Source organism: Macrotis lagotis, chromosome 1 (assembly GCF_037893015.1).
Source record: "Macrotis lagotis isolate mMagLag1 chromosome 1, bilby.v1.9.chrom.fasta, whole genome shotgun sequence".
Taxonomy (NCBI): Eukaryota; Metazoa; Chordata; class Mammalia; order Peramelemorphia; family Peramelidae; genus Macrotis; species Macrotis lagotis.
In genome coordinates this window covers 818,705,521-818,720,126 of record NC_133658.1, presented here as the reverse complement: position 1 = coordinate 818,720,126, position 14,606 = coordinate 818,705,521, and the positions used below count along the sequence as shown (strand labels likewise).

The window sequence follows — 14,606 nt, the reverse complement described above, 5'->3', positions numbered from 1 at the left end:
TCACAGGATCATAGAATTACAGTTAGAAAGGCCATCAGATCTAATTCTTACATTTTATAGTCAAGTAATCAGTTCAAACATCAATAAGAATTTATTAAATATTTACCATATGTTAAACATGGAAGGGACTCAAAAAAATACTGAAACATTTGCTCTTCTCAGGAAGCTCCATTTTAAGATGTGGAAACATACTAGAAAAGTTGTGACATGCCCAGAATCATAAAGGCATCAGGAACAGAATTTAGACAGAGCTAATGCTATATCTACCCTACCACACTGCCTCTTGGTTTTGTTCTTCACATCCAAGGCGGTTTCACTTTTTAGCACTAGTGTTTGAATAACTGGAATAGGATATCATTCTCTGTTGACTGTATGTATCTTGATAATTATAACAGAAGTTAAAATAGTTACAAAGATTACCTGGAATTTATAAGCTTATTGTCATCCTGGTCAGGAAACAGCAAGAATGTTGTATTCATTTCTGGACACTACATCTTTAAGAGAGGACACTGACAAACTGGATTAAACCCAAAGAAGGGAAGAAAGGATAATTAGCAGAATCTCAGGCCATGCTAAAGAAGGATCTCTTGAGCCAAGTCAGGGTGTTTGACCTGAAGAAGAGAGAAGACTGAAAAAGGATGAGTTAGTTTTCAAGTATATGAATGTTTGATTTTGTAAGGCAGAACTGGGAAGAATAAAAAGCATTTCCCCAACCCCTTAAGATTTGCAAGGAACTTTACATGCATTATTTCATCTGAAACACAACTCAATGATGTGGAGTTAGGTTACAGTTTTTTCCAATTTTTTTTGCAAGACAATGGGGTTAAGTGACTTTTCCAAGATCACACAGCCAGGTAATTGTTAAATGTTTGAGGCTGGATTTGAACTCAGGTACTCCTGACTCCAGGGCCAGTGTTCTATCTACTGAGTCACCTAGCCACCCTGTCCAATTTATTCTTTTTTTAAAAGATTTTTTAGGGCAATGGCGTTAAGTGGCTTGCCCAAAGCCACACAGCTAGGTAATTATTAAGTGTCTGAGGTCGGATTTGAACCCAGGTACTCCTGACTCCAAGGCCGGTGCTCTATCCACTGCACCACCTAGCTGCCCCCAATTTACTCTTAAAGAAACTGAGGGTAAGAGAGATTATTCAACTTGCCTCAGGGTCACACAGCTAGTTAATGACTGAGGTGGGCTTTAAACTCAGGTCTGTGGTACCTGGGGTGCCTCAAATTCTATGCCATCATAGAATTTTCAAAGAAGCACATTTAAGTTTAATCTAAGCAAGGTAAAAAACTCAAAATTTCCCAACAGAATTATTTAAAATTAGAATGAGATGCCTCAGAAAGTAGTGAATTCCTCATCATTGGAACTCTTCAAGTAGAGAAATATGACTTGCCAGAAGAGAGAATTTCTATTTAGTTATGGATTGGAGCAGTTATCCTCTGAGTTAAATGCTGAAATTGTGTGATCTGTATGGATGTACTTTTATCCAAACCTTACATAAATGCAGACATGCCCTGAATTATGAAATGTGTAATTTATGTGACACAAAATGTGACACATACAAATGATCGGTATAACACAACCAAGATCTCTCTCCCCTATCCTCTCTTCTCTTCTCTTCTCTCTCTCTCTCTCTCTCTCTCTCTCTCTCTCTCTCTCTCTCTCACTCTCCCTTGCTCTTGCCCCTCGCTCTCTCCCCTCCCCTTCCCCCTTTGTCCCTGTCTCTGCTCCTTTGTCTCTGTTTCTGTCCTTCTTTGTCTCTCAAGTCTCTCTATCTCTATCTCTCTTTCTGTCTGTCTCTGTCTCTCACTGTCTGTCTTTATCTCTCTCTATCTCTGTTTCTGTGTCTTTGTCTCTATCTTTGTGTCTCTGTTTCTCTATCTCTGTCTTTGTCTCTCTGTCTTTGTGTCTGTGTCTGTCTCTGTCTCTCTCTGTTTCTGACTCTCTGTGTCTGTTTGTCTGTCTCTCTCTAGCAAAATAGTACTCCATAACATTCTTATACCATAAGTTCATTGTTCAGTCATTCCTCAATGATAGGCATATTCTCAATTTCTAATTCTTTGCCTCTACAAAAACAAGTTATAAATATTTTTTGAATATGTGGGTCTTCCCCCCCAACTTTTTTTTAGCTTTTTGCAAGGCAATGAGGTTAAGTGACTTTCCCAAGGCCACACAGCTAGGTAATTATTAAGCATCTGAGGCCGGATTTGAACTCAGGTACTCCTGACTCCAGGGCTGGTGCTCTATTCACTGTACCACCTAGCCACCCCTCAGCTAAATTTTTTGAAACAACCAATTTACTAGGTGGAAACTGCCTTTTATTTGTAAAAATTAATTTTGCATTAAGTTGTTTTATACATTCCCCTCCCTTGAGATTCATTCACCATTTTATGTTCAATTCTCTATCCACCCCCTCAGCCCTCTGATGAATGAAAAAACCCCAGAGGCATCATTTCTGGGTAATTAATAATCAATTTATCAATTAGACTAGCCAGCAATTGATAAATTGATGATAGTGGTTTTTCTGGCAGCCAAAGACAAAGGACATGGAGAGCCTGACAACTTAGATAATCTTCAAAAGGGAATTTCTTGATGAGTGTACATTTAATGAGGAGGTGGTTTGAATCTTCAGCTCTGCCTGCTGAGAACTGTCATGGTCATGAGATTCAGTCACCTCCAGCAACCCTGACAGGAGAATCCATCTTTGTCCAGATCACTCTGGTTGGTTTTCTTTGGCATGTTCCCTGAGAGGTAGAGGTAATCTCAATCAACCATGTCCTTCAAAAGCTTCCACAGAAACTGTGCCTTAATGAAGAAAAAGAGAAAAACTGGATCCCAATTTAAGAACTGGTTATTAATATAAAAGTAAAATAATAATTATTCTTACTTAAAAAAATCTCACTTACTTAAAAAAACCCTCATTTAAAAAAACTTCTAGAATATTTTCTCTGCCTTAGAAGTCTAAAAGCTATTACCTATTCACAGTAAAAAACAAATTACACTTGGTAGTGTTGTCCTTTAGCAAAGTACTTATTTAAAGCTATGTTGTTTCCTTTCCTGATAATGAAGCAAAGTATTGGTTCAAGATGCTCTTAGTAGTTTATTAAGTCATTTGCCTCAAATTTGGTACTCTGAACAGCAGTTCCTGCTCATGTAGTAAAGAAGACTTTAAAATAGCTTAGACATACAGAGTTATTTATAAAGGATTTTCTTGAAGCATTTGTGTCATGGAATTGATACTAAACTGAAATTTTGCTGAATTCACTTACCCATCCTAAAAAATTCCTTTATGATGACAATAATTTTGAAGTTGATTATGATGGTGATAGCTCTCATTTCCTTCATTTTAAGATTTACAAAGATTTGAAGTTTATTTACATAATACTCATCATTCAGATACAGGTTGCAGTACTTAAAGTGAACCCAGAATGGGGGGGGGGGAGAAAGAAAAAAGAAAACATATTGGCAAAGTTGATAAACCCATAGGGTGATTGTTTATAATCTTGTTAATGTAAAAGTATTCTATTTTTATTAAAAAGGAAACCAAGTCTTAGAGTGTAATTAACTTGCCCAGGGTCCCACATCTTTTTTTCAAGAATAGTAACGCTACTGAACAATAACTCATTGAATTTCTGGCTATTTGTGGGGGACAGGAAGAAAAAAAAGTATTCACAATTATATGATTATATACATACACACACACACACACACACACACACACACATAATACATTCTTCCCAACAGTTTGTGAGATTGAGGTCAGTAGTGTAAGATGAATTTATTGTTGCTCTTCAGTAATTTCAGTCTTGTCTGTCTTTTTGTGATCCCATTTGGGGATTTTGTAGCAAAGATAATATAGTAGGTTTTTTTTTCCTTCTCCAGCTTATTTTATGGATGAAGAAACTGAGGCAAACAAGGTTAAGTGCCTTGTCCATATTTTCACAGCTAGTAAGTTTGCAGCCAGATTTGACTGGGGAAGATGAATTCAAAACTGGTTCTTTATCTATTATACCACCAAGCTGTTCCAAAAACTTAATTATTCTCCAGTGTGTTATATAAGAACACTGAGTCTCTGTAAAGAAAGTGGTTTTAAGTGTTATTGTCTCCACATATGTGATAGTTGATTTATCTTTATTTTGATAGTAAAATGTACATTTCCTCGGACAGGAAATACTTTTGATTTTATCTTTATATTCACAACAATGCTTTTTGTTCATGATAACTCTTCAGTCAGGGAATAAGTTTAATTCAGCTCTTCTGACTCCAACTTAATACACAATGCTGAAGATAAGTTCATGCCATCAGAGAATTTGGCAGCATGTACACAATGTCAAAATAGAGAAAAAAAGAATTAAAAATAACATCATCTAGATGTGTAAAAATTCATACAAACTAAGTAACATGCAATATGTGTATCATGAAAAAACAGTGAATTGAATCTGGGAAAATTAAATTATATTTTTAAAGTCCAGAATGATCTTCAGTAAGAGGAATTCTGTATTGATGTCCATCCCCTTCCTCATTTAATCTGCTTTGTAAATATACAATTTTTTTTAGTTGGATTTACATCAAGCAGAATTCTCTTGTGCTTGAAAGGAAGTTCAAATCAGGACTTCACCTATCTACCCTTGGGCAAGTCACTTAATCTTTGGTTGCCTCAGTAAATTGAGGATAATGACATCATCCTCCTTCAGGGTTGTTGTGAGGAACAAATGAAGTGATACTTGTAAAATGCTTTGCAAACTATGAATTGCTATACAAATGTTTATCATCATCATCATCATGGTTGTCATCATTTATCCCACCAGTTTTTATTTTCTTTTTTTCTTTTTTTTAGGTTTTTTTTCTTTTTTGCAAGGCAAATGGGGTTATGTGGCTTGCCCAAGGCCACACAGCTAGGTAATTATTAAGTGTCTGAGACTGGATTTGAACCCAGGTACTCCTGACTTCAGGACTGGTGCTTTATGTACTGCACCACCTAGCCACCACCTACACTAGTTTTTCAATGCTGTGTGTTCTGGGATGCAGGCCATTTCAATTCAACAAACTTTGATTCAGCACTTATCATAGATAAAGCTATGTGCCAAAATTTCAGAACTCAAAGACACATAACTAGTACCTGCTCTCAGAGAACTTACAGTCCAAAAGAGGAAGAAGTATAGCAATAACTTTATTTTCAGGAAGTGAGATCTAAATGGAACTCCAGATTTAAAGTTGAAAATGGCCTTGAAGGCTAGTAAGAACTATCTCCTTGTTTTAAAGATTAGGGAACCTTGACCAATTGCTGATTTACCTATTATCTGAGACAGGATTTGATTATATCTTCTCTGATATCTCTAGCTACACTATCCACAGTGCCATCTACCAACTTTTAGTGCAGAGAAAAGGACCAAGCAATATAATAAGAAATTTGCATGAAAAAATTTTTTGATTTTGGTTCTGAAAGCAATAAAGATTACAAATTTAAAAGTCTAATTCATTTACAGGTATTTACAGGACCGTTACAAATACAATTATGATTTTGTGAATGCCATCAATGCTGCTCAGAATTCCTGGACTGCTACTGTATACAAGGAATATGAAAAATTCAATCTGGAGCAAATGTTTAAGAGAAGTGGTGGCCACAGTTATCCATTCCCCAGGTAATAAATTTCTCAAATCTTTTTTTTTTAAAGAACTCAAAATCCTTGGATTTCTTGTTTGCTCCTTTTCTAACTTCCTTATTTCTGTTAATGACAATAGCTGTCATTCCCGAAGTTACCTTGTCTTAAAAATTCGACTGCCACTCAAACATTAATCATCTTATTTATTGTTTTTTTTTTTAGAGGATATCTCACTTCTTATATATTTTGTATATACTTCTAAATGTCATTTTGGCTCCTTTTCCTCCATAGATTATAAGTTTCTTAGGTCAGAGTCTATTTCATTTTTGTCTTTGCTTTCCCAGCTTATACATCTCACCTGGTAGAGTCTTAATAAATATTTATTCATTAATTGATTGATGAATCTGTCCCATATTCATTCTCACCTGGACAACTGAATAGTTTCATAAGATCTTCCTGTTTCTCATCTTCTTGTATCATATACAAAGGCACTAGATTTATTTCCTATATTACTATCTTCAGTGATTTCCTTACAACCTAAGAGAATAAAATGACATAATGGAGTAGATGACTCTTTGAACTGTAATCAAGAAGACATGAATTCAAATTCAACCTCAGAAACTTATTAGCCAAATGATCCTGGACTGTGACTAGTCACTTAACCATTGTCTGCCTCAGCATCTTCATCTGAGAAATGAATAATAATACTTAATAAAAATATTCACCTCCCAAAGTTATGAATGATTAAATGAAACAATATTTTAAAAGTACTTTGCAAACCATAAAGCATTACATATATGTTAGACATTCTTATTGTTATTGTTCAAAAATATTATGAATAATGATAATATCCCAACATCTCAGCTTGGTAAGTCAAGGTCTTTGAAAATATGCTCCAAATAGATCTCCTTCTGCTCACTTCAATAAACAATCAGTTAACATTTGTTAAATAGTACTCTGTGCCAGCTACTGTGCAGTTGCTGGGGATACAAAAGGAAAAAGAGAATCACTGCTCTTCCAGTCTAATCACCTAAACAAACCCTGCATATTCATACAAACAAGAATACTTGCCAGTTCTTTAAACATGTGCCTTTCTCAGAACTCCTTACTGTAATCCTTCACTCCCTTCCCCATTCTGCCCCTGGAAATTTCTGGTAATCGGAATCGTTTTACCTGTTAATTCCTCTCTGTTTTCTCCAAAGATAAGATTGTAATACAGAGCTCAGTACAACTATAATAACTGTTCAAAGATTTGTATTCATATTTGTACATTCTTGCTCTGCTTAGCATCACTGACTTTCCTTACCTCATATTCTTCTGTCTTCATCCAAAGTAGATTACTTTCAGCCCTGAACAATTGATGCATTAGTTCCACTTCCATTTCAAATGCTGCTCAATATTCATTGAAATCTTCTCCCACATTTCAAGCTATTCAGATTATACCAGTCCCTTGAGACTCAACTTCAATACCATCTTCTTCATGAATACTTGATTACATTAGGCAGAGGTAATGTTTCTTTCTCTATGCTCAAACACATTAGGATCAAAGGATCAGAGATTTGGAATCAGAAAAGACCTTAGAGTTCATGTAGCCCAACTCCCTTTTTTCATTGTTTTTATTATGAATTTTAACAGTCAATAAAGAACATTTCTAAATATACAGAATATCCCCTTCCCCAAAAAACCATATGAAACTTGGAATATTCATTTCATTCTATTTGCTTTAAAAATAAAGAAAATAATAAATTTCACACTTTACTTTCAAAACTGCCCTGTTTGTCTGTTCTTCTTACTGAATTTTCTTCTATTCCATTCTGTGAATTTTGAAAAAATAATTCACTCTAATACTTTCATTTTACAAATGAAATAACTTAGGCCCAAACAGGGTAATTAATTTTTCCCACAGCAGAAATATACTCAAATCCTCTGACTCGGAGGCTTAGAGTAAATGAAAGCAAAGGGATTCAGTCTCAAGTCTTCAGTTCCAACAAACCAGCATGGTCTATTGTACTATAACTTTTTAAAAACTTCTTTTCCAGTATTTCTTATCATCATAAAAGGAGTTACTTATGTCTTTTTCCTATAGTCCTCTCCTCTGATTTCTCAACAAGGCTTAGAATTATTCATGGCAATTTGTAAATTTGCCTGAGACCATTAAGGTAAAAGAGACTGGTTTTGCTCCCAGGTCTTCTGATTCTCAATTTATTGCTCTTTCCCATTCCCTGAAATGTCCTGGAAATTGGAAGAGAAAGGATTTGCAAGAAAGGATCTTGAAGAATATTTAAGAATTGACAAAACTGAGGAGTATCTATTGAGTTTTTGAGTATCTATTGAGTATCTATTGAATCAGCATAGATCCTAGAATTTGGAAGTATAGGTTGAAGTTACATCTCTAATACATACCAGTTGAATGAATATAGGCAAATCATTTTATATCCTCAAAGCTTTGGTTTCTTCATCTGTAAAGTGGGAAGAATAATATTTGTTCAGCCTATCTTGCAGGATGACTGTAAAAAAAAAAGATTTCATAAACCTTAGAGCAAAGAGAAATATGATGTCATAATTTAGTATACTAGCTATAATTTATATAGCTTACAAAGTGCTCTTTACATAGGGTATCTTATTTCATCCTTACAATAACCTTTTGCAGATGAGGAAACTTTTTAAAAAAAATTTTATTTATGACAGTGGGGTTAAGTGACTTGCCCAAAGTCACATAGCTAGATAATTATTAAGTGCCTGAGGCTGGATTTGAATTTAGGTCTTCCTGACTCCAGGGCTGCTACTCATCCACTGTACCACTTAGCTGCCCCCTAGATGAGGAAACTTAAAGAACATGAAGGTGATTTCCCCAGGATCATTCAGTTAGTATTTGTTAGGTACAAGTCTAGGGCTTGAACCATTAGAGTCATGTAGCTTCCCTGAACTGGTATTTTGTAGAGAAATGTTCTATTTTAGTTGGGGATCTAGTTTGAACCTGACTATAATTTCTTTCCTTTTCTTTGTAATTAACTTCCACCTTTCTGTTTTCTTCCTCTATCTCTCAGATAGTGTCTTTGAATTTCTTGAACTTAAATGTCACTTTTTACCATGACAATAATATTTCTGCAGTCTTTTTTCCCTCTTTTTTGCAGTCTTGAGTAAAAAGATTGATTTTTTTGATTATTGTTTAAATATGACAGAGGGCCTGATAAGAAACCATCTAAAGTTAGTCCAATAAAATTGTTGTATTTCCATTAGGGTTTGGATATTTGAGTTCACAGAGTGAGAGGACACAGATATTACTGGCACACAAAACACAAGTCACAAAGGTGAAGAAATCTTTTTTGTCAAGAATTACAAACCAAAATGATTGTGAGGGAGGAAAATTTTCCCTGACTCCTTGTTATTTCTCCATCATTTTTTTCTTCTAAGGGGCAGTCTGTACCGAGAATGTACACTTAGGAAGGTAAATGGATGAATTGAGTTTAGATGATGAGTTTAGAAGATAGTGTTGAAAAAAGAGAAAATTATTGAGGTGGAAATGATTGTGTTTACTTTTAGTTGCTTTTAGAGATAAAACATGTCAGGGGATCAGATAAGATTATGGATAGAAAACCACTTCACAAAGTATAAATTTATTATTGTTGTCAGTATTTTAATCCCTTAAAGAAAAACTCAATTTCTTTCTTGCAAGTTTAATTCCTACATTTTTATTCTGGTTTTATCAATTTCTTATGAAATAAATAGGTTATTTATGACCCTTATAATGCCCATTTTCCTGAAACCTATTGACTAGAGTGGCAACAAGACTGTAATTGTCTTTTATTATTGTATGTCTACTCATCTTCTCTCCCCCAATTAGATTATATCTCTATGGTAGGGATGATCTGATAGATAAATTATTTGGGGAAAAGCCTTAAATCAGCAAAAAATATTAGTCAAGATAAAATGTACTTTAATTTTTTTTGATGGATTAATGATCCCCATTAGTCAATCAAAAAACATTTAATAAATCTCAGGCCCTGTGCTAGGTATTGTGGTCATGATGATAAAAATATAAATTCTGTCCTTGAGGATATTTTATTCTTTTGGGGAACCAACACACATAAGTAATGTATAAAATATATATACAATTAGGAAATTATTTTTGAGAGATTGGATAAATAAGGAGGATAACGAATAACCTCATAGTGGATAGAGGTAGAGCTGAGCTTTGAAGAGAATGATTTTCAGAGACATAATTGAGGAAGGAGTGCATTTCGGGTGTGGGAGACAGTCATAGCAAAGGCACAGACATAGGAGATTATTATAATAATAATCATAATAATAATAGCACTTTAAGGTTTGTGAATCAGGTTAATTTAATTAATTTCCTTATGATATCTTATCAACATTAAGTAGGAGTTAAGAACTCCAACTGGATTTTTTTTGTTTAGTTCATTTTTAATTCTTTTTTCCTTAACATGAACTCTTATGCCAGTCTGTTGAAGCTTGTAGACCCCTTTTCAGAATAAACTTTTTGAATTCATAAAATACATTAAATTACAAAGGAAACCAATTACATTGAAATGCAGTCAGAAAGAACATTTTTTAAAAGTTCATAGTATAAACTTATACTAGGTTCCATGAACCTCACTGAGGTATTCTTACATCATTTTATATTGCAAGCTTCCCCATTCTTATCCAGTGTGACACACTCATGTACCCCCTCCCCCACCAAACCTCTGAATCCTCCAGAAGAAATTATGCTCAGTATGCTAGGGACTTCTTTCTCTTTTTAAGTCAGATTATAAACATTTTGATTGTCAGGACCATGTTACACTCTCTTGTACTCTTCAGCACTAGTACAGTGCTAGGTAAGTACTAACAATTTTAACTTTACAAATATTATCTCACTTTATCCCCACAACAATTCTAAGAGAAAATGAGCCAAACAGAAAAGTGATTTGTTCAAGGATATATTTATATAATCTGAGGCTAAGTTTGAACCAGTGTCTACCTGACTCCCAATGTAGTGCTCTATTCACTGTGCTGCCTAGCATCTACCATAGGAAACCAAATAATTGTTGATTAATAAATCTCCTATTATAAAACTGATGAAGCAGGTTAAGTCTACATAGAACATGTCATTTTTCACAAATTCTATAGAACACTAAATTGCTATAGTCTCACAATAGACTAAAATGCAAAGAATGTGGGATTCTATGTTTATAATTTATTTAAAAAACTATCGACTTTATAAAGCAAACTGGTTTTAAAGGTTCAACTCAGGGACATAAGTATGCATATATTAAAATCATATAAGAATCTTGACAATTTCAGGGACAAGATAATTTGTTCAATAATTATATGGTTATTTATATTAGGAGAGGCTTTAAGTTGGAAACCTTATGCTTGCCAAAGGAGTTTGCCATTGTCATGGAGAATATCTCTCAATAAGGAAATCTCTAGAACTTAAGCCAGTGCCCTGACACAAATTAATCAATTAACAAATGCTTACTGGTAAAAGAGGAATATCCTATAAGTAATGATGTTCTTTAGATGCTTTTATTTGACATGATACTGATTGTATTATGACCCAAAACTTTATGAGATTCCTCAATTAGATGACAACAATGGGCAGCATTTTATGTAGTACTTTAAGGTTTGCAAAAGGCATAATACATTATCTCATTTGCTTCTCATACTCTAGGAGGGAGGTGCTATTATTATTTCCATTTTACAAATGATGTGATCCTGAGGGTGAGACATATTTAGTGATTTACCCAATACAATGAATGATAAGGGGAATGGTCCAATAGTAAAGAAAAGATAAATGAATCTGTATATATTTATATCAGTACCTAAGTTTACGACAGCCTCCATAGGTAAATTCAGATAAACTGGGCCAAAATTGAAACAAATGAAGGAATAGACATATGAATTGTACTAATCATCAACTGTTACCCAGTATAAGGGCCACCCTTTTAACACAAATATTTTCCCAGTGATGACCAGTTCTCCCCTGTGAACTTTGAAATATCACAGTCTTTGAGAAGTTAAAATTCTAGGTTACCCAGAAAGCAATGGAAAAATAGATACATGGTAAGTACAAATAGACTGCAGTATATATCTAGTGATAACCTAGAGTCAAGAACTGATATTAAGAGAATAACATTATGGAAATGTATGATTAGACAATGAGGTATGAGCAAAAGATGGATAAGAGATAAGCCTAAGTGTTCAGTAGATATCCATGATACATAAAATATGGACAAGTCTAAGTGTTCAGTAGATATCCATGATACATTAAAAAGTCCTAGAGCATGGACCTGCTGAACATTGAGTGGATCCTCAGTAAAACACAAAACATGACCAGAATGAGGAGTGGTCAAGTAGTTTTCTTTACTCATGGAGGGAAATCAAAGAAAGGTCCATATAAGTTTTAATGTTTAACTCTTTAGCAACCCAATTTTAATCTATAAAGTTCTTCAGATAATCATATATATCCACACTCCTAGCATGCCAGTTTTGTTTATATACTTTGCATATTAGATTTTATTCAAGAATAGAGACTGTATTTTATTTATCTTTGTATTGTTCATAAGCACAATGCAGTAGTAAAAAGTATCCCATTACAGCTATTGGAGAACACTAGCATATAGTTCATGGTGAAAACTTAGCTAGATCATTAGTGTTCCCAAGTGCCACATCCAAAAATGAACCACAAAGGTGTTTTCATTGGAAAGAACATTCTTCTATGGGTAGTTGCACAGCAGATGATGACCATTCTTTGGAAATTTTAATGTATATTATTGATGTTCCTGAGGGATTCCTGAGGGTGGTCTTTCACATTTCTCTCTAACTTGCTTCTAATTAGAAATTGATACAAGTTTTCTTGCAAAAGAAGTATATGGAAGAAAAGGTGGAAATTGGTGGATATGATAAAGGCTTATAGTCAGAGTTCTTATTCTTTTTTAGTGTCATGAACCCCCTCTGATGCCTATTCTCACAGAATAATGTTTTAAAATTTTTAAGAAAGCATTAGATTAAACACACACACACACAATTTTTTTAAGTTTATGGATCACAGATTAAGAATCCTTAGCCAGCAGAAATATTATCAAAGGCATGAATTTAGATGCCAGTCTAAATCAATCTTTCGATCAAGCTGTTAATATGTTTGTTTAGGGTTGGATTTTTTTTCCTTCTTCCTTCCCTAATTTCCTTATTTATGAAGGGCAAATTCAGTCCTCTTGTCGCTCTATTGATTTACTATTTCTAAGCTACATTACATGAACTGTGCCTAAAATTATGACCCTGATTTTCATGTATAGCTTGCCCAACTAGTCTAAATACAGTTTAGTCATGCCTTAAAATAAATGTATAAGGGTTTCTAGATCTAGTCATCTTTCCTTCTTTCTCTATTATGGCTATTGGCCAGATTACCTGCCCTATTCTCTTGTTAAAACTTGTTAGAGGAAACTGAGAAAATCTAGGCTGTAAAAATGTGCCAAAGATGTAGATATCACAGGTACTTGGTTAATAGGTGCTGAATAAATGTTTGTTGATTTGCATGTTTGTTGACTCAGCACATAGCAAACCATGTCAGCTTGCCATTCTCTATGTTAATGCAAGAGAACAAAACCTGAGAAAACAAAAAACAATATCTAATCCCCAAATTATTTCTCATTATAATATAATTAAAAATGCATGGTCAGTTTCATTCCAACACATAAACACAAACACACACACACACAAACATACACACTAATATTTACTTATCTACCTTCTGTGCAGTTGGTCTGGGAGCCATGCAAATCATTGGAGTAGCTGTGGTAGTAAGGATAAAGAATGTATGTGATCCATAAAATGAATAACTTAAATTTGACTAAATGCTGAATATGTATATTTCTCTTTTAGACCAAAACCTTCACAACCGACCCATGAAGTACTTCAAAAAACTTTAACTTTGCCGAAGTCTTGGGACTGGAGAAATGTGAATGGTGTCAACTATGTTAGTCCTATTCGAAACCAAGGTAAAAAAAACAAAACTCCCTTTGGATCTGGATCAGGGAAGGATCCAGATAGGTAGAAAGGGATTTGCTTTTTCCCTTTGCAGATTGGTAATTTGACTACTGCCATCTTGGGGAGTTTCATTGATTCTCTGACCAACTCATTGCCCCGGAGAGCTTAACTATTATTAAAGAATCCTAGCATTGGGATTCCAGCTTTTATCACTTAAAGATCACATTGCGAAGTTGACTATAACCTGCCTTTATGAATGGAGGATCTTGGTGAGAGCCATATTTGTCCAAAGTCAGATCATAGTAAACCTATACAAATTGTTTTCATAAATTTGGTATAGTAAATGTTAATAATAATTTTCCCTCTACTTAGTTCTGTTAACAAATTATCTCATATTTTTAGAGAGTAGTCATTTGAACCAATTATTTATGCTATGCTCAGGTTTATTACTTTTAGAATCAATTAGAGGTGATTATACTGCATATGATAGATTTTTTTTCACTATTAAATAGGTGTGGTGTTGGCTATATGAAAACCAGCACATTTGGTAGATGTCTCCTACTGATTCCATATATTCATCACTTTTGTGGTGAATGTTCTTCACCTTTCTTGGACAAATGGTTATATCTTGTCTTGTACACTCATTTAGATTTATTTATACCCTAGTATCAGGGAGGGTCTTGATCTTATTTAAGTACCTTATTTCCCTGTTCCTTCATTTCTTGAATGATAAAATGAAGGGGTTGGACTTGGTAGTTTCTGAGGTCCCTTCTAGTTTTGTATCTGTGGTTCTATGATTTTAACTTTAATGTCAGAGATTTTGTCTTGTGTTTTCCCTAAAGGTCAACCATTCCTGCCTTTAGAGGTAGCCAGGAGGAACAGTGATTAGAACACTGAACCTCAATTCAAAAAGATCAGATTCAGCCTCAAGCATTTAATTCCTATGTGACTTTGGGTAAGTCACTTAATCTACCTCAGTTTTCTCACTTGTAAAATGAGGACAAAATAGC

At 34.3% G+C, this 14,606-nt stretch overlaps 1 protein-coding gene across 1 annotated transcript in view; it reads left to right on the top strand.

The window, feature by feature from the left end:
* The window catches only part of CTSC (cathepsin C), a 42,574-nt gene that overhangs the window by 17,882 nt on the left and 10,086 nt on the right, over window positions 1-14,606 (top strand). Inside the window, exons 4-5 of the mRNA XM_074217073.1 lie at window positions 5,491-5,646; window positions 13,492-13,607. Coding sequence (XP_074073174.1) covers window positions 5,491-5,646; window positions 13,492-13,607 — 272 coding nt within the window. The remainder of the gene's footprint in view (window positions 1-5,490; window positions 5,647-13,491; window positions 13,608-14,606) is intronic.